The sequence below is a fragment of the Callithrix jacchus genome, chromosome 15, assembly GCF_049354715.1.
Source record: "Callithrix jacchus isolate 240 chromosome 15, calJac240_pri, whole genome shotgun sequence".
Taxonomy (NCBI): domain Eukaryota; kingdom Metazoa; phylum Chordata; class Mammalia; order Primates; family Cebidae; genus Callithrix; species Callithrix jacchus.
In genome coordinates, this window is record NC_133516.1 from 50,208,905 (window position 1) to 50,229,321 (window position 20,417).

The 20,417-nt window shown below is 38.7% G+C and overlaps 1 protein-coding gene across 7 annotated transcripts in view; it reads left to right on the top strand.

Moving 5' to 3' along the window:
* Nucleotides 1–20,417, top strand: part of TAFA1 (TAFA chemokine like family member 1) — a 545,952-nt gene that overhangs the window by 409,364 nt on the left and 116,171 nt on the right. For 4 of the 7 annotated variants that reach the window (XM_035276068.3, XM_002758535.6, XM_035276069.3 and 1 more), the window contains exon 3: nucleotides 7,917–8,057. In XM_035276068.3, coding sequence (XP_035131959.1) covers nucleotides 7,917–8,057 — 141 coding nt within the window. The remainder of the gene's footprint in view (nucleotides 1–7,916; nucleotides 8,058–20,417) is intronic. The other 3 variants (XM_054245847.2, XM_035276071.3, XM_054245848.2) reach the window with 1 other exon arrangement.

A 20,417-nucleotide genomic window follows, 5' to 3' on the forward strand; every position in this document is an offset into this window, starting at 1 on the left:
AATGAGAACTGAAGTTTCCTCATAGTGAGTTTTAATTGCTATTTTATTTTAAAGCTATTTCACTTAGAGTAAAAAGCTTTTCCTTTGTATGTTTTTACTCTATCCCAAACCAAAATCCCAAGTTGATTTTTCTAGAAGCCATATGGGAAGTTCTCGTCTTTGCGAAAGCTACACTTAGCATTCAAATTTATCTTTGTAAAAGATCACATAATGGATATTCAGAAAAAGTCCCCAAAAGAGGATTAATTTCTATATTCTGTCTTTCTTCTTCTGTCTTTTCTTTTTATTTACCTTTTTTTTTCCTTTACATTCCATCTCTTATTCCCTCCCTCTGTTTCTTTCCTTTCATCATTAAGTCATTTAATCATTTAGTAAATGTGTGACTGCCCACTATTTTTCCAGGCACAAGAGATAAAGAATTAAATAAGATGTGGTTCCTGCCAGCAGGGAGTGTCCAGCCAAACAGGCTAGACAACAAGCCTATAGTTCCAGTTAGGAGTTATGCTGCGAAAGAAAAGTTCAACTTCCTAAAAGAACATACAATGGGGGTCAACAGTGAGTCTTTGAGGAAAATGTTCATTCAATAACTATTTACAGACCAAATATGATCCAGATTTCAAGCTTAGTACTGGGCCAGTGGTAAAACAGAAAAGAAATTGTTGTCCTTCCTCTTTATAGGAAAAGCAAGACATCATTTTTTAAAAATCAAATCATGTACACTATAAAATATTTTAGGAGAATTATGTAGGAGATGTAGGATCATACACAGGAGACTATTATTCACGATTTGGTTCAGGGAGGCCACCACAGCAATAACCACACACATGCACATGTACAGTGCTTAGGCTTACATTTCCTTTCTCTTTATTTGTTTATATTTATTTATTTATTGTTGAGACAGAGTTTCACTCTGTTGCCCAGGCTGGAGTGCAAGTGGTGCCATCTTGGCTCACTGCAACCTCTGCTTCCTGGGTTCAAGCACTTGTCCTGCCTCAGCCACACACTTAGCTGGGGCTAAAGACACCTGCCACTATGCCTGACTAATTTTTATATTTTTAGTAGAGACGAGGTTTCACCATATTGGCCAGGCTGGTCTCAAACTCCTGACCTCCCGATCCACTTGCCTTGGCCTCCCAAAGTGCTGGGATTATAGGCATGAGCAACCACGCCCATTCCTTTCTTTTTATTTTTAAAGTAATTATCTCTAATTCAATTTACACTCCCCCCCTTAGCATCTTTTCTTCTTTCCCAGAAAACTTGCTGTTATGACAATTTTGAATTGTTTGGCTATGCTTGGTCTTGGACATGAAACCACTAATAGATATGGTTTGGCTCTATGTCCCCACCCAAATCACATCTTGAATTGTAATTTCCACATGTCAAGGGAGGGATGTGGTTGGAGGTGATTGGATCATGGGGATGGTTTCCCCCATGCTGTTCTTATGATAGTGGGGGAATTCTCATAAAATCTGCTGATTTTAAAAGTGGTCATTTCCACTACACTCTCTCTCCTGCCACATTTTTAAGAAGGTGCCTTCTAGCTCTTCACATTCTACCATGATTGTAAGTTTCCTGAGGCCTCCCAAGTCATGTGGAACTGTGAGTCAATTAAACCTCTTTTATTTATAAATTATCCAGTCTCAGGTAGTATTTTTATTGCAGTGTGAAAACAGACTAATATAATCACCAACAACAAAAGGTACTACTGAATGTCCAATTCCCTGGCAGATGAAAAGGATCGGACATTTTCAAGTTCCCATAGGTGTCTATTCTAAAAAGTTGACCCAGTTTGTAGCCCGGAGTGATCCACTTGGTTTGTATGAGCTATTTCTGTTAAATATTTGGTCTGGGGGCAAACCCTGGCTTACAATGCCAGTTGTCATGCTTTTAGTCATCTGCCTGCCAGTCATTCCTAAACTCTTCCTCCCTTTCCATCATGACACATAATTGTCATCAGTGGGGACTCTTTTTAAAAGAAACATTATCCTCAGCACTTTATCTTCCTTGTGTTTTCTCACTTGTGTAGGGCAAGACAGTGATGCATTGAACTGGGAAGGAGGGATCATTGCTAGGAGCATATTGGACTTGGCATTTTTTTAACTTCTCCAGCTCAGAGTTGCTGCTGCCAGAAATAATCTTGAAATTCTGTCTTTTTCTCTTTTTTGTATATTAGAAACTTTCTTTTTCTTTTAAAAATAGGTTTAATAATGTATTCAGAGCTCTGACAAACCCAAGAGAAAAGAGCAGATGGGAAACTAGAGAGATGCCCCATGGAGCTTTTTTTTTTTTAATTTTAATTTTTGCAGGGGACCTTCCTCTTAACACCTGGGTCAACACGGGCAAAAGGAATAAGAAGGAAGGCCACTGTTTTGAAGATTTGTGGTGGAAAGAGAACTTCGAAGCGGAGTACAGCTAACACGTCTAAAATTTCAGATCAGTGTGCATTAGCCAGATAATTAGGGCATTCACCTCCTAACTGGAAAGAACAATGGCATCACTTATAATGCTAGATTTAGGTTTTGGGGCTAATTTTTTATAGAATTTTAGATGTATGTTTTCTTCAGATTAACTAATAACAGAAACAATAATCTGGAATTTCTGAATAGTACAAACAACGTCCCTACTAGCCTGTTTTTTATTCTACATCCTCTGCCATTAGATAGCAGGTTATTTCATCTGTCTTATTTTTTAGATCTACAGATCCTGGGTGAAGTCCAGGAAAGAGGCCATTTTCCATAAGCAAAATAATAACAAAAAAAACATGGGGGAAAACTGCATTTTCTGAGCACTTAAGTGACTTAGCTTTGAGAGACTATAGATTATCTTGAAATTATTTTGACTTGGATTGAGATAAAATTTAGAAATGGATAGATATTGACACCAAGGAAAAGTCTGAAAGACAGTTCCATGACAAATATTATCATTATTATCATTTTGAAATAACTTTGGCTGTTACGTTTGAAATGATAGTTCACAATGTAAACCTTAAAATAAAAATACATTGGATTAAAATGGACATTTTCTAATTTCCAGAAAGAGTATGACAAACCTAATTCTTCACCTTCATTGGGAGCAACTCTGGGGAATATTTTGGTTTTCTGTCTCTTTTTCTAAGAAGCCAGCTAATGGGACAATAGTTAAGCAGAAGCTTTTTGTCTGAGGGAGTCTTGAAAAATTTTATCTCTGTGGTTATAACAGGAATTTTGTGTCCTTTTATGTCCTTATAGAATTTGATCACCTTCTCACTGTGTCTTGAGTGGGCCCAAGTAAAGGTGGGCTCTTTATATAGCCAAGAAGTAAAAAACACATAGGAATGGGGATAGGTATATATTTTACGAGCTTTCTATACCTACTATACCAAAAGCATACACCCTCCTCGGGTAGGTTCCATATTAATTGATCATGAAAAAACCATGACAGATTTGTTATTCATTTTTCATTTTGTTCAATTATCTATCCGTATAAATGTAATGTGGTATCTTTGATGGGACCCTGAAACAGGGAAGTATGTTATGTAAAAGCTTAAACAATCTAAATAAAGCCTAGCCTTTAGTGAATAATGTATCAATCAAATGCTTGCCATTTAATACTACCTTTAGATAGCTGATAATCACCTAAGTATGGTTGATTTCACTTTTTCCTTAGCAGAGGAATCTCTGTGAAAAATAGATCATTAAACTGAATTTAAAAAATAGAATATCTCCTTTCTTGGAGTGGAGGTAACTGAGCCCCCTTTGATAATCTGGGAACCCCCACAAAATGTATCTTCAGAGCAAAGTTATGTAAGTGTGACTTTTCCTGCCAAAGATCTAATATTTTTACTTTTTAAACGCAAACCCAGGCTTCCATGAGCAGGATAGATTGAAAGATTAAATTGTTCCATTTGACTGTGGCTAGGTCTGTCACAGTGTAAACCTTGGGAATGAGATGTGGGTATGACAGGTCAATCAGACCTTCCAACTGTTGGGGTCCTATGGGGTTCCACTATGTCCACCAAGACCTTGTTCTGGGCTCTCTGCCAGTGTACCTGAGCAGCATATGTAATTGAAGCCATAGTTCAACTTGTCAAACCAACGAGCCTGTTATGTAGAGCAACACCTTCCTGGCCTCCTGTGTGCAAATCCACCATCTGTGAGTCTAAGGAAGATAAGGCCTGGGGCTGCTGACTTTGCATAAAAGGCTTTAATGAAAATGGAGCATTTATCATTTCCCAGTTACCGAGGTCTCCTCCCCTTTTCAAAGAAATAACAGCATGTATGATGTCAGGGTGGGAAAGGGGAAAAAGCACTGGATATGGGATGAGGGTCTGAGTTCTGGTCTCATTGCTGCTGACTCCTTGCTAGGTAAAACATGGGCACGTTTCTAAGTCACTCTTGGTCTCAGTTTCTTCTCCTATAAAATGAATATTTGTGATGTGTCTATGATGGTACTGAGCACATAGGAAAAACCCAAGAAACGATTAATTTATTTAATACTATTACTGTTACCATTGGTTACATGGCTGTATTGCTTGCTCTAAGTCTGCATCATCTCTAGAAATGGGAGTAATAATAGTTCTATCTCCATCTTTGAACTACTTTGAAAATTAAATGATATGTGTTAAAAGCACATTTTAAACCTTGATAATAATATGTCAGATGTTGTTGAATACATAAAACAATAAGAGTCCATGTTCTGGAGGAGTTTGATTTCCACTGGGACACATGGACAATAATATCATCAAAAAATTATACACCGTGTTTGAAAATTACAGGCATTGGGGGCAGGGAGTTGAGGAGACATAAAATAAGGGAACTCATGAGTGCTGACTAAGAGGAATATGATTTATTTTAAATAGAGAGGTCAAATGTACCACTGATTAAGTGACATTTGAGCAATAATGGAGCAGGAAGTGGGTGAGCCAGAGATCTATAGGGAGTGTGTCCCAGGCGATGCAATGACCCTTAGTCTGTACGTGCCTGGCATGCTCATGCAGTAACCATCCAAGTGACCAGTGTCCATGGAGAAAAGAGAAAGAGAGAGAGGGTCATAACAAATAAGGTCAAAGTCACAACTAGGGGAGGAGGGGTGGCTTGGATATTTAAAGTTGGTAACCATTCTAAGCCAAGTGTCAGACTTTTTCTTGGAAGTTTTTCATCCACGAGGAACAACTGCTTGTGAAAAGCTGCAAAAAGCATGAGTTTGGGGATCTAATAGACTGGGGTCACACTTATGTGATTCTGGGCAAGTTATTCAACCCCTCTGGGCCTCAGTTTCTCATATGTAAGGTGGGGACAATACCTTGTAAAGTTGCTGGGACGTCTATAATTAATGCAGCATCCAGTACCCAAGTCAGAGCTCCAGAAATGGCACTGAGCTCCAAAAGTGACAAAGAATGATTCCTTTGGCTCATTGACAGCAGTGCCATGAGGGACAGGCTTTGGACCTTCAGTGGCCACCTTGCTGTCAGTATTATTTAACTCAGTGCAGTAACTCAGGCGATCTGGCATGTCTGTCATTATGTCTGTTGACTTGACTGTAAATCAAATGAGATTCAAAATACATCCTGCGAGCTTTCATGTGGCTCGTGCCATTTTCAGTCATAAATATTGCTCCAATCTTGTATGAGAGCCAAGAGGTGACTTTAAAATTAGTGGCATTTTCATGAAGTGTCGAACTATCTGTTACTGACTTGACCGAGAGTATTTATAGCTGACAATTATAAGTTAAAGTGACATGATTGCAGGTATCTGGGTTAAAGAGTGTAATATGTGATTAGCCCTATTCCATTAACTCTAATCCCAGTGTTGTGCATGTGCAGATAGTAAGGCACTCTTCCATGAGCAAGTTGTAGCCTTCTTTCTTCTGCTCAGTGTTTTGCAATAGCCATTTGTTTCTTTTCCTTTGCTACCTTGTACTTCTCCAAATCCTCCTGCACACAGCTTACCAAGGTGGTTGTCCTAGAGAAATACCTGGACCACACCAGTCCTTTGTTCCAAAAATTCCCGTTCATGGCTGTGAGGAGACAAATGATGACCTTGAGTCCAACCAAGCTGACAGTTTGGCTGGGGCACAGAGATGAGTAACTAAACACCAGAAATGATTAGAGTGCTAATAGAATGAACAATGGTGAAAGTGAGAAACATTTTCTAAGGAACTGACCTTTTAGTTGAGCTCTAAGGAGAGTTAACTGACAAAATCATTTGTGTTGGAGTGAGGAGGTTGGAGGGATGAGAGGTAGGAGTGAGTATTCCAGGAGAAACCATATTTGCAATGCTTCTAACACAGAAAGCATATTGTTTATATCTTTGTTGGCATCAACAAAGTCACTCTATCATTATCATAGGTAGCATATACAGACTCTACCGTGTGTCAGGCTCAGCGCTAACCCCTTTATATGTGTTCTCTCTGTTTATACTCACACAACCCTGTGATACAGGTGTTACTATTATTCCCATTTTATAGATGAGGAAACTGAGGCACTCAGAAAGTGACAGAACTGAGATTCAAACTAAAAGAGGCTGATTTGAAAGCCTGAACTCTTTCCTCCCGTTGAGGGAAACATAATTAGTCTACTCAAAATCAGAGACTCTTGTGTTTCTTTCATGTTAGGCCAGCATTTCTCAACACCTTTGCAATTTGATCTTTTGGGCAAGATCATTCTTTCTATGGGAACCCAGCATTGTGGGATGTCAGCATAGCCCTGCTTCCTACCTGAAAGATGCTAGTAGCTGGGTGCTCGAACCAGTGATGACAATCAGAAATGTCTTTTAACTGGCCAGACGCTATCAGAGGGGAGGGAGCAACACCCCACCACTGCTGCACTGAGAATCACTGCACTACACAGTTCTCAGAGGACAGGATAAAAGGATGAGCTGTGTCTTGAGTCTTCTCTCCTTCCTTTCTCCCTCCTTTTCTTTTTTAGTGTTTTCTAAGTGTCCATATGTATCTTCTATGTACAGAGGATGTATGCACATCCCTTACAGTTTATCACATAGTAATTTGTATATAGAGGTTGCTTAACAAATGTTTGGTGAATTTTTGCCAACTGCATCCTAAATGCCAAAAATCCTAAATGGTGTGGGTCTATTTGGAACTCCAAACTTGATGTTGAGAAAGTTGATGCCTGGTTTCTGGTCATTTGGTGTATCTTTTGTGTCCCTAGAGATCTGGCTTAGCTGATTTCCTGTGGGCCAGAAAGACCCACTTGGATTCTTGTCCACCTTTACGCAGAGCCAGCAGTTCACCTGCTAAGAACCTAGTGGAGGGTGACATACATTAGTTTGCCAATAAATGCTGATGCATGCATGGATGAGCTGTTACAAATAAGCTATATGCGCAGGCCTGCAATTCGAGACATTGTTTAAAGCACCTACCCATTTTCTTCAGCAATTCTTTCTTTCATTTGTGGATGAAGTCCAGATTTGGGAAATATCTCCCAATTAGATTTTCTATTCAGCCCCCTTGAGAGTGGGCAGGCAATGGAAGGAAGAGCTGATTTCTGGCCAGTTTTCCTGCCACTGTAGGTTCTGTATCACTGGACTGTCAGTTGTTATCAATAGTGGGAGCTCAGAGAATCCTAAATGTGATAACACAACAGAGCGCTCCTAAAAAATGCATTTAAATCAGGGAACATCTTTATTGGGTGTGTTAGTTCAAAACCTCTCAATTCATTGCTTTACTGCCTCTCAATACCTATAGCCCAGAATTGCCACATCTTGAGGGCTATACATTGGTATTCTTTGTTGCTTTGGAAGTACAGCACTATCTTCTCTAAGATTACACATAGTAGAAGAGAGTCCTTTCATAATTATATTTCATGGAAACGGTTGCTGTAATTTCAATTACTTTCCCCAACCCCTCTGCATGTACTCCAGAGGTTCGAATGGTCACTGAGTTATTTCTAATCCGTGCTCCTGTTATTTCTGTCTTGCCAGAAGGAGGGACGTGTGAAGTGATAGCAGCACACCGATGTTGTAACAAGAATCGCATTGAAGAGCGGTCGCAAACAGTAAAGTGCTCCTGTCTACCTGGGAAAGTAGCTGGAACAACTAGAAACCGGCCTTCCTGCGTTGATGGTAGGTAGCTGGTTTTGCCACTCGAAGAGTTCATGTTGGCATTCACTATACATAATGTAATTTCTTGTTTTATCTAATATGGTTCCAGATGATGAACAAGGTGTATCCAAAGTGTTAGAAAGTTATACAAATGCCAGCCTCAGCAGAGTCTGAATTGTTTTTTTTTTTTGTTTTTTTTGTTTTTTTTTGAGACGGAGTTTCGCTCTCATTACCCAGGCTGGAGTGCAATGGCGCAATCTCAGCTCACCGCAACCTCTGCCACCTGGGTTCAGGCAATTCTTCTGCCTCAGCCTCCTGAGTAGCTGGGATTACAGGCATGCGCCACCATGCCCAGCTAATTTTTTGTATTTTTAATAGAGACGGGGTTTCACCATGTTGACCAGGATGGTCTCGATCTCTTGACCTCGTGATCCACCCGCCTCAGCCTCCCAAAGTGCTGGGATTACAGGCTTGAGCCACCGCGCCCGGCCGAGTCTGAATTCTTATTTCTCTGGTGTTATGGTTTGAATGTTTTTTTTCTTCAATATTCGTGTTGAAATTTGTTTGCCATTGCAGTTGGGAAGTGGGATCTTTGGAAGGTGATTGGGCTATGAGGAACTGTATGAGTCTATTTTCATGCTGCTATAAGGAAATACCCAAGACTTGGTAATTCATAAAGAAACTAGGCTTAATTGGCTCATGGATCCACAGGCTGTACAGGAAGCATGGCTATGGAGGCCCCCAGGAAACTTCCAATCATGGCAGACAGCAAAGGGGAAGCAAGCAGGTTTTACATGGCCAGGAAAGGAGGAAGAGAGCAAAGCGGGTGGTGCTACACAATTTTAGACAACCAGATCTTATGAGAACTCACTTACTATCACAAGAACATCAAGGGGGAAGTCTGCCTCCATGAGCCAGTCACCTCTCACCAGGCCCCTGTTCCAACACTGGGGATTACAATTTGACCTGAGATTTGGGCAGGAACATAAATCTAAATCATACCAGGGACCCTGCCCTTATGGGTGGAATTAATGCTAATATAAAAGTGTGAGTTTATACTTCTCTTGCAGCCTTGCTTTTCTGCCTCTCATCGTGTGATGATGCAGCAAGAAGACCCTTACCTGATTCCTTGATCTTGTACTTCCCAGCCTCTAGTGCTGTTAGCTGATAAATTTCTATTCATTACAAATTGCCCACTTTCAGGTATTCCATTATAGCAGCACAAAGTGAACTAATACTTCTGAGTTCTAGGGTTTCAAATAGCCTTTTTTTGAAATTTCGTAGAGCAAATTAGGGTAAAGGAGTATTTTTCAGGTCAAGACACTTGAAGGTCCAGTTCACTTGGGAAATGATTTTGGACTGAGGCTACAGAGAATGATGACAGTAATAATGATAATAAGTAAAACAATATCTAACATTCATTCTATACATATTTAATAAGCCCTTATTGTGCTTACCATGGGTCAAAACCTGTGCTAACACTTCTCTTGCATTATTTTATTTAATCCTTCCAAAAATTCTACAAATCAGTATATTTGTTCTTTATTGTGATATAACAAATCTCAAAACTTAACAGCTTAAAACAAAAAACATCATGTCACAGTTTCTGTGGGTCACGAATTAAACTTATAAGATTCTGGGTTAGAGTCTCTTACATGGTTGCAATCAGGATCTGAAGGTTTGACTGATACGGGAGAATGGTTTTAAGACAGCTTGTTCACATGGCTGTTGGAAGGTGGTCTTGGTTCCTTGCCTTGTGAACCTCTCCAAAACAGCTTGGTGTCCTCACAACATGGTAGCTGGCTTCTCTCAGAGTGAGTAATCCAAGAAAACAATACAGAAGCCTTTATATGTCACCTCAGAAGTTACATGTCATTATTTCATAATATCCTACAGTTTATACGCTGCAGCCCCTATTCATTGTGGTGGTAGACCACAACTGGAAGAGTAGCAGCAGGGATCACTGGGAGCGGGGGCGTGGGGGCGGTGGGCACCGTGGAAGCTGCTTACCACAAGGAGATAAGTTTTTCCTTCCCATTTTCAACATGTAGAAACTGAGGCTTGGAAGGGTTGAATAGTGTTCCATTCATCCCATGGTTGATAAGTCCTGGCTTGACTGACTCTTCAGCCCAGCATAAGGGACTCTAAAAATTTAGGTTACCACCTTTAAGATAATTTTATATGTTACTGTCAAACAGTGAGTCCAAGGCACAAAAGGATTACAAATCTCTCCTCCCATCTTTGTGTTTCATAATTTAGAGCTGTGTGAGTTGATTTTCAAATCCTTTATTTAAGAAATCAGGACTCAAAGAAACGAGTCACTTGTTCAGAGTCACATAACAGGACATGGAGCCTGAATCCCTTGGCTTAGTGTTCGTTATTCTTTCTCTAAATACAGATAGGGAAGGACACCTTCTAGACTGATTCATGTTATGTATTTTCATTATGGGTCAGCAGGTGGTTAGAAAGCAAAACACACTCAAGCTAGGCTAAGTAAAGAGGAAGTATTTTGAGAAAATAAAGGAATCTCGGTGAACCAATTATAGGAAATTCAGCCACACCTCATGGAATCTGTAAATTCTTCAGGTAGCTGTCATCTCATTTTCTTTGTTCACGAAACAAACTATCTCTGATCTCTATTTACCCAATTCTCTTCTGTGTAGACTGTCTCCCTTCAAGATTTTTGTTTTTACCTTCTAATGAATTAGAGAATGATATAAGGCTTTTCCTTCCATGGTACCGACTCTAATCTCTCTCAGCATGATTGTATAGCTTCAGGGCATAAATGTATTTGACTCAGTTTCTGTCTTAATACATCATCTGAGAAGACAGGATGGGATTGGCCCAACTTGGGCCAATATATCAACCTTTGCCCAACTAGTCACAGCTGGAAAAGCAAGCTTATGTGGCATATACAGCAGTCAATTATGCGCCACAATAAGGTCAACTATTTTACTTTTATTTTTTAGAGATAGAGTCTTCCTCTGTCTCCCTGGTGGTGTGCCATGTCACCATCATAGTTTACTGCAGGCTCAAACTCACAGGCTCAAGCAATCATTCTCTCTCTGCCTAACTTTCCTTTTATTTTCTGTGGAGGCGAGGTTGTGCTATGTAGCCTAGGCTTGTCTAGAACTCCTGGGTTCAAGCAACCCTCCTGCCTAGGCCTACCAAAGTGCTAGGATTACAGGCATGAGCCACCACACCTGGCCAATCAAATTATTTTTTAAAGGACATAAAAACGTGAAGTTTGGAGTTATACAGGGACTAGTTCTCAATAGGGGCAATTTCTCCCAGGGATTATTTGGTAATGTCTGGAGATATTTGGGTCTACGTGTTTGTCACAATAAGGGAGCTGCTATTGATATGTAGTGGGTAGAGGCCACGAATTCTATTGAACATCCTGCAATGCACAGGACAACCCCTCTGAATCCCCACAACGAAGAATTCTCCAGCTCAAAATGTCAATGGTGCTGAAGTTGAAAAACTAGCACTGTGATTATTTAGTTATTCTACACTACAGTCAACACAGTCAGCACCTCTAATGCAGGAAAGAGGGGCAGCTAGATGAGTAAAGCTATTTCCCTCTTTTTTTTTTTTTTTTGGAGACAGAGTTTCGCTCTTGTTACCCAGGCTGGAGTGCAATGGCGCGATCTCGGCTTATCGCAACCTCCGCCTCCTGGGTTCAGGCAATTCTCCTGCCTCAGCCTCCTGAGTAGCTGGGATTACAGGCACGTGCCACCGTGCCCAGCTAATTTTTTGTATTTTGAGTAGAGACGGGGTTTCACCTTGTTGACCAGGATGGTCCCGATCTCTTGACCTCGTGATCCACCCGCCTTGGCCTCCCAAAGTGCTGGGATTACAGGCTTGAGCCATCACACCCGGCCTTTCCCTCTTTCTTAAAGAAGAAACTCTTGGCCCTAGAAGCCGACAAGCGTTATAAAACATAAAACTATGATGGTTTCTCAATTTCTTTGCCAAAGAAAGCATTGAAGCTGTTAACTATAAATCTTCATTTTGTTTCCAGTTCATTTTTTATCTCTAATGATCGAGAAATAGAATTACTTTAGGATTTGGATACAAAACACAAAGTACAATGCATTGCTTATGCTGACAGAGGGGGAATGGCAACTAGCCCTAAGATCTCTGAGAAGTTAAGCCACATAACAGCAACATTTTTATCTCAGGAAAACTTTGTTCGACTTTGGAAACTCTGAACGTTTTGGTGTGGTTGCTTCAAACAAGAGGGCTACAGTTTCTGTCTAGGCAAAAGTCGATAAAGTATTGAGTGTTCTTTATTCTCATGTTGATTATTTATATTTTTGGTAACATTCTACTCCTCTAAAATCCTTCGATCCTTTGGCATGTATGAGTAAGTCTATTGTGTTGCTATGATCAAAGCTGTTTCAACGGCCTAGATCTCTATGTGAAAATTAAATGTAAAGTGTGAATATAGATTAAAATTTCAATGTAGTTATTAACATCATGGAATGAGAAATTTGATATACCTAGATGGAATCACAGCTGTACCTATTACTGATAGAATGACATTTTTTATAGAATGATATTTACTTCCTAATTCTTGGTAATGTCTGGAGATTTTTGATAGAATGGCATTTGCTTCCTAATATCAGTTTGCTCATCTGTGAAATGGGAATAATAGTCATTTCTACTTCATAATGTTGTGCTGAGGATTAAGAAAATCTTCCGTATAATGTCTTTTGCACAATGTCCAACTCCCATCAAAGACTCACTAAATGATATAATTAGATAGACTGTTTTCTATCTCACTAGAAAATATGGATAGTGCTTAGAGAGAAATATTTTTTATGAGTTTTGTTTCATATTAATGGAATACAGTGGGATTTTAGCTACCATCTTCTCTTAGAAATGCTTCCAACTAATTATTCTGAATATCATTAATACTAGTAGGTCATCTTCAGAAATGTGTGTTTATAATCAGAATTTTGAAAATTTCAAAGATACATTCATGTATTAAAATCATCCTTGATATCATTGCCCTGGGATTATTACTACATTGTAAGATAACATATTAGTATATGTCCTTCCAGTCTTACCCCACCACTAAAGAGCAAACTCACATTATAGGTATTTTATTGAACTAAAATGCTGTAGCACACTTTTATGGTTGGTTTGTTTCACTTACTGTGTAATGACCATTTCCCAAGTGAATATATATTCTTAAGAAAATTATTGTTAGTAGCTATATGGGGTTTTCAGAGGTGGATACACCACCATTTATTTAACTGTTATCTCCAGTTTAGCACATTTACAATGTTTCTTGCATTCCCAATCTCAATTCCTTAAGAATAGACAGGCATCAATGTCTCTGCATGACAGCAGCTGATAATTTATACACCATGTTTGTCCTAAACATACTCTGTCTTATTCAGTGAATTTCTCATGGTAAATATTCAAATTGCTCTTATTTGCCTTCCTCTGAAATTGCAGGTCAGTTGCCTTTTACACTGTTTTCAAAAACAGGAGAAGAGCTATCATTTTAAAAGAAGCATATATTGAATTGTTTTAAGATTGAAAATCTGAAAGCTGATTATTTAAAATGGAACAGAAATTTTGGGGTAAAATCTCAGCAGCTTATTCAAAAGTATAATATATATTTGGAGAAAATTTTAAGTGGTGGTCTTTTATTTCAAAAATGAAAACACTAAAATAAACACCGTCAAACTTATGAAGTAGTCATTTATAAATACTTATAAAATCTTTATATCCTTGAACCTGTGCCTAGCACTATTCTGAAGGAATATATGTCATTGCACCCTAATTATTACTTAATTAATCTATAACCCAAAATGGAAGTGGGGCACACACTACCTGGTATCTTTAGTTGAGAACAATTAAAAATATTACCTATAGCCTTTCAGTAATTTCCAGGTAATTCTCAGGGACTAAAAGTTACAATCAAATAAAGATTTGTAAACAAGAGGATGAAGATTCAAAATAAACCTATTTATTTAAGAGAACAATTTTTTCCAAGCAAATGATATAAAACAAACAAAAATAAATTTCTGGAGGGCTTATGAAGTTACATTCTATGTTTCTAATTAATCTATAATGGCCTGAAAATAGTATCAATCTCAAAGTTTAAAAAAGAAAGGAATATAATTAATACCAGTAATGATAAGAATAATAAAAAACATGGCTAACATTTTTTAAGGCTTACTATGTGCCACTCTCCCAACTACTCTGTCTATACACTTATTTAGTTCTAACTCTAACCCTATAAGGTGTGTCCTCCTATTATTTCCATTTCATTCATCAGAAAACTGAGGCTCAGAGAGCTTTGGTGACTGATTCAAAACTCACACAGACAGTCATGGCAGAGCCACAAAGTCAGCCTGGCATGTCTTCAGGCCTCATCATTCATCAAACATAGGCAAACCCGTATCTAATATGAACACATTATATTCCAAGGGCATTCTTACAAGATACAAATTATCTGGGTGAGAAGGGGAAGTAAGCCCAACCATGTGGATGCTTACAGAAATGCCCAGTTCATTGGGCAATACCTGCCCCTTTTCTTTCTACATCATAAAGATGATTGTACTTTCTTAGGTCATCGTTATAGAGCAATGAGGAGCATTTTTATAAACAGTTCTTTCAGTGCTTTTATTTTTATAGAATAATTGAAGCTTCATTGTTTAAGGCATGGTGGGAGTGGTGAAATGATCTCTATTTAGGATTTTACTGTCATATAATTTATATTTGTTTCTAACATGGACAAATATATTGGGGGAAATTTTAACTACTTGTTAGTAGGGGAGGTCCTGTAATGCATTGTGGATTTTAACATAACTGTAATTAAGGAAAAGCCCCCATGATAAGTTTATCAGTCTTCCTTCTCATTCCGTGTAAATTATGACTATTTCAATGACTGATTACTAGCAATCTTCACCTGGTGTTCTTGTCTTCTTACACTGGATCACCAGTGAGAGAAAGCGTTAACAAAGAGGCCAGGCTGCATCAGAGAACTTTCTATTACAGCAGTGAAACCCCAGTTTTAAAAAAAGAAAAAGAAAAAACTATTAGTTAATGCAATGAAAAAGTAATCACATTTCTGGCTATTTCTGTGAAGAAAAAATCTTATATCAGAAGTTTTGCTCCTGGCTCATCATACTTAGCCTCCAAGATAAGAGCAAATGAGACAGAGAAGAGCTACATAAAGACTTAGTAAGACCCAGGAAGAAAGACTGACAGGGAAGGAGACAGACAGACCGTGAGAGCAAGGAACATTTTACAAAGAGCCTTATGAGAAAGAGAGGGTCAGAGACTAAGGGTAGTACAAGAGAGAAGTTAGTAAATAAATGCTTAGAAGGAACATTAATACACCTATCCATAAAATGCCTTGATTCATTTTTCCCAAAAACTGTTTACATTCAGTCTTACAGTTTATAAAAAATTTTTAACAAAATAAAATTTATTTGACAGATGTACCTTTAATTTGTTTCAAGTGGCATTATATGAGATTCTAGAACAAGAACCTCTGCAAAAATTCCTTCTGGTGATTGCTCCTTTGGAAAAGACATGATAAAATTTTCTTGACCACATACCATCATAATCCCTAGAGACAGCCATAGCAGAGAAAAAGATTTGAGTATTGAAGGAAATGTGAAATTCAGCAACAGTTTTTCATAGAATAACATGAAATATGTGTGAGAAGTATTATGTATAATAGCCTCCGCTTAGCCTTCCAAAGCACGATAGTGTATTAAAGGCTCTGAGAAGTTCTGCAGACAAGTAACTTACTAAACTTGAACCCATTATTTCCCATACTTTTAAGAAGTCTTTTTAACTGTAACATTTATTTATCTCCTCTGATTCCCAAAGTTCCATGAAATTGACTTGGGGCCATGGTGCTATAGAGTCTGCGGACTATGATTTGTTTTTCAGGAATGTCTTAAATCTTCTGAGTTCATGGATAGTGTGATGCCCATAGATAGCTCAGTGTGTTTCCAAAGACTGGCTGGCCAAGCATTACACAACTGTTACTGTACTGACATGATTTATAGTATCTCAGTGAAATGTAGGGCTCAACTGCAGCTTGGAAATCATCTAGAGAGCTTCCAGAGCAAGCATAGTATGACAAAGCTTAAGCCCTTATTTATATTCACAAATATTAAACGTTTTAGGGGACAGAGAGGACCTATTTTGGTTCTGCCATTTGTCACTTGTCATCCGCACACAATGAAATACTGAGATAATGAATTGTTGTGGTGGATCAGGGATTCATGCCACAGAGGCTGGCTGTGGTCCCTTCATTACTGTCTTTGTTTGAAACTTGCTTTGTTTTTTGTAAACACACCCCATCTTGTTTAGTAGATGGAATGCTGACTGCAACTGGCTTTATCATAAGTCATTTCTAAAGGGAAATTCCATTGTTCTTATTAGAAGAGGATCTTCCATAACATCATTAGTGAAGTGATGGCACTTTCAGGCATAATTTCTGAATCTTATGTAAATTCTCTTTGAAACAGCGTTTAGTCCCCAACTTGGCACTTAAGCGTGTCCAGGTGTGTGAGGGATCCAAGTCTACATTCATAAGAGGAATGAGAGGATGGATGTACAAGAACACCTGTAGAGACCTATCTTTTATTAGGCAGTATACAAAGAACAAAGCTTTTTATACTGCCTAATAAAAGATAGGTCTCTACAGGTGTTCCTCCTAATAAAGAGAACTGGAATTAGGTCATCATATGTATCTATCCTTCTAAGAGCAGATGTTGTTGTGTTTTTTATTGTTTTCTAGTTTAGAGCAGCAGTTGCCAGTTGCCAGCCCACTGGTAGAAACCATTCTCAGACCTGTTCCTGAGGTCAGCAGAGTATTGAAAAAATTGACTTTGCATGCCTTTGGATGGGACAACCAGTTTCCCACAAGGCTTGCTATTTCTGTTTTGTTTTGTTTTGTTTTGTTTTGAGACAGAGTTTCGCTCTTGTTACCCAGGCTGGAGTGCAATGGCGCGATCTCGGCTCACCACAACCTCCGCCTCCTGGGTTCAGGCAATTCTGCCTCAGCCTCCTGAGTAGCTGGGATTACAGGCACGTGCCACCAAGCCCGGCTAATTTTTTGTATTTTTAGTAGAGACGGGGTTTCACCGTGTTTGATCAGGATGGTCTCGATCTCTTGACCTTGTGATCCACCCGCCTCGGCCTCCCAAAGTGCTGGGATTACAGGCTTGAGCCACCGCGCGCGGCCAAGGGTTGCTATTTCTTATTATTGCACTAGGCTCTGGCAGGTTGATGTTTCTACCTTATCCTTAAAGACAGTAGAATGTGTGGCAACTAGTTCATACAGTCGTTTACCTACTAATCTCAATTGAATTAAACTAATTTTGAATAAATTAATTTTGAAAATGTATTATATAAATACAGTAAAGAAAAAATGTATTCTTTAATCAAAGTAATACATATAATCTGTTGTGAATATAAATGTATGCATACATTCCACAATATAAATATACTTTGAAACATCACATTGTACCCCATAATTATTTGTCAATTAAACATTTTTACAAAAGAAATGTATGTGTATAAACACAACAAAGAAAGGATGAACATTAAAGTAATTCTCTCTTTTTTTTCCCACTAATCCTTTCACATTATAATTGCCAGATGAAATTACTGTCATCATATTTCTACACATCCTTACAGAAAATATTTTGGTACATGCAGGCCTACAGATACACACATGTAAAACTTATAAATAAAAGTGATATCATATTGTACAGACTGGTCTGAACCTATGTTTTTTAGCACAAGGAAATAAGTATTTCACTGAAAGAAATACAAATGGCAGGTAAACATGGAAAAAATGCTTAACATCACTCAGTTGAAGAAATGTAAATTAAACACTGAACTACAGTGTTTCATCAATCACATAGGCAGAGATGAAAAGTTTGGTAATACCCAGTCTTAAGGAAGAGAGAGAGAAAAATTACGTTTATATCATATTTGGTGATAAACAGCTTGCAAACACAATTAGTTAGCCACTCTTCTCTATGGGGTTCGCCAAAAAGGAATATGATAAATAGGAAATTTTGTGATGCGACTGGCTGTTTGGGGAACATAATACTAATTATATGCATTATAATTGCTTGCAATGACTTTAGCAACAGTTTTTGGATGTTTAATTATCTGCATTTTCTCAACAGGATCAGATTCATGACTCTGGGTATCCTCTAAGAAATCTTTTCAGAATTTTGATGTTATTTTAATATAAAACTATATATAAAATAATATTTAGTGCATATACTTGGATTAATATAGCAAGTCTCATTGTAAAGTGCATCTGTGTAGCCACCTGAGAGAGGCAAAATTCTCTGCACAAATATCTGTCATGGGGTGTATGTCGTGTGTGTGTTAGAAAAAGAGGGAGATCATGGCACTGCACACCCTAAATCCATGTCAGTTGTCTAGCTGCCATAAACTTCTTTACAAATAACCTCAAATTCACAAACAAAGACATTTCCCTAAAATAGCCCCAAACTCATTGGTTTTCATTTATCTCTAGAGAGTGCAGGTGTTTTCAAAGACCTGGTCTTCTCTGATATGACAGCACTTTTCATCCTTTTTTTTTTTTTTCCAGAAAGCAGGAAAAATATTGTTCTAAATCTGAGGAGTCAGCTCCTCATCTCTTTAGCTGGGCTTCAGCCTAGATAAGGCAGGATTCTAGGGTCCTGTGTTATTAATGTGCTGTCCATATGAATAACGAGCAAACCTTGTGAATTATTTCACACTTCTAGGAAAATCTATAGCCCTGTCTTTCTGCAACAACACTGGAAGCTGCTGAGGATACTTTCACATTTCTATGTGAAAGACCCTGATAACTTTATATACAGAAGTAATAAAACTTGTATCCCCTTCTGGGGCCTGTGTATGAACTTATACAGATGAGTAACATTTTTAAAAATTAATGATATATGTTTCTCCATCCTCTGAAGCTCCTTGAGTTTCTAAAAACCTACCCACCCCCAACACCAGTTCAAACAATAGGATATTAATTACCCATTGATACAGTTTTGCTATGTCCCCACCCAAATCTCATCTTGAATTGTAGCTCCCATAATTCCCACGTTATGGGAGGCACCCAGTGGGAGGTAACTGAATAATGGGAGCAGGTTTTCCCATGCTGTTCTTGTGATAGTGAGTAAGTCTCATGAGATATGATGGTTTTATATAAGGCAATTCCTCTGCTCATGCTGTCTTGCCTGCTGCCATGTAATTCGTGCCTTTGCTCCTCCTTTGCCTTTTGCCATGATTGTGAGGCCTCCCCTGTCATGTGGAACTGTGAATCCATTAAACATCTTTCCATTATACATTACCCAGTCTTGGGACACTACTTAGAGTAGCAGCCTAAAACTGGTAATTTTATTGGTTTGTAGTTGGAGTTCTTACTATGTGCCAGACCCTGTTTATTGAATTTATTACTTTATATTATCTGCATAAAAGCCTTATAAGATAGGTACTATTATTATCCCCACTTTACAAAGAAGGAACCTGAAGCCTTAGAGAAGTTATTTCGTTTCTTCCAGGACATGGTAGGCATAGATGTGTGGTCCCAAGTGGGAACTGCTGGAAATAATGGGCAGAAGACAGAATCAGAAGCAAGGGTAGGAAAGATTCAGAGTGCTTCTTATATTTGCTCCCTAGGAGAACAATAACCCACCATTGAGCCACACTAGCCTCTTGCTTAAGCACTCCCTCCAACATACACACCATCATCAATCATGTTCCATATATTTACATTCCAAATCCATCCATTTCTCCTCATTCCCTAATTTCAAGACTGCCATTATCTTGTCTCATCTCTCAACCCTAGTTAATCTCTCTGATAAAAATGCATTCTCGGCCAGGCGCGGTGGCTCATGCCTGTAATCTCAGCACTTTGGGAGGCTGAGGCGGGTGGATCATGAGGTCAAGAGATCGAGACCATCCTGGTCAAAATGGTGAAACCCCGTCTCTACTAAAAATACAAAAAATTAGCTGGGCATGGTGGCACGTGCCTGTAATCCCAGCTACTCAGGAGGCTGAGGCAGGAGAATTGCCTGAACCCAGGAGGCGGAGGTTGCGGTGAGCCGAGACGGTGCCATTGCACTCCAGCCTGGGTAACAAGAGCGAAACTCCATCTCAAAAAAAAAAAAAAAATGCATTCTCAATACCCCTTCTTCATTCCATCTGACTCTTCATTACTCAACTTGAATCATCAGTTTCAGAGGTCCTTCCTCAAGCCTCTATGCCCAAAATTAACAATGCCCTCCTCTAGGTCCTTGGAGCAGCCTGTATAACATTTCTCATAACTCACTGTGATGTACTATAATCTTCGTTGACTTGTAATCTCCTCTGCTAGAC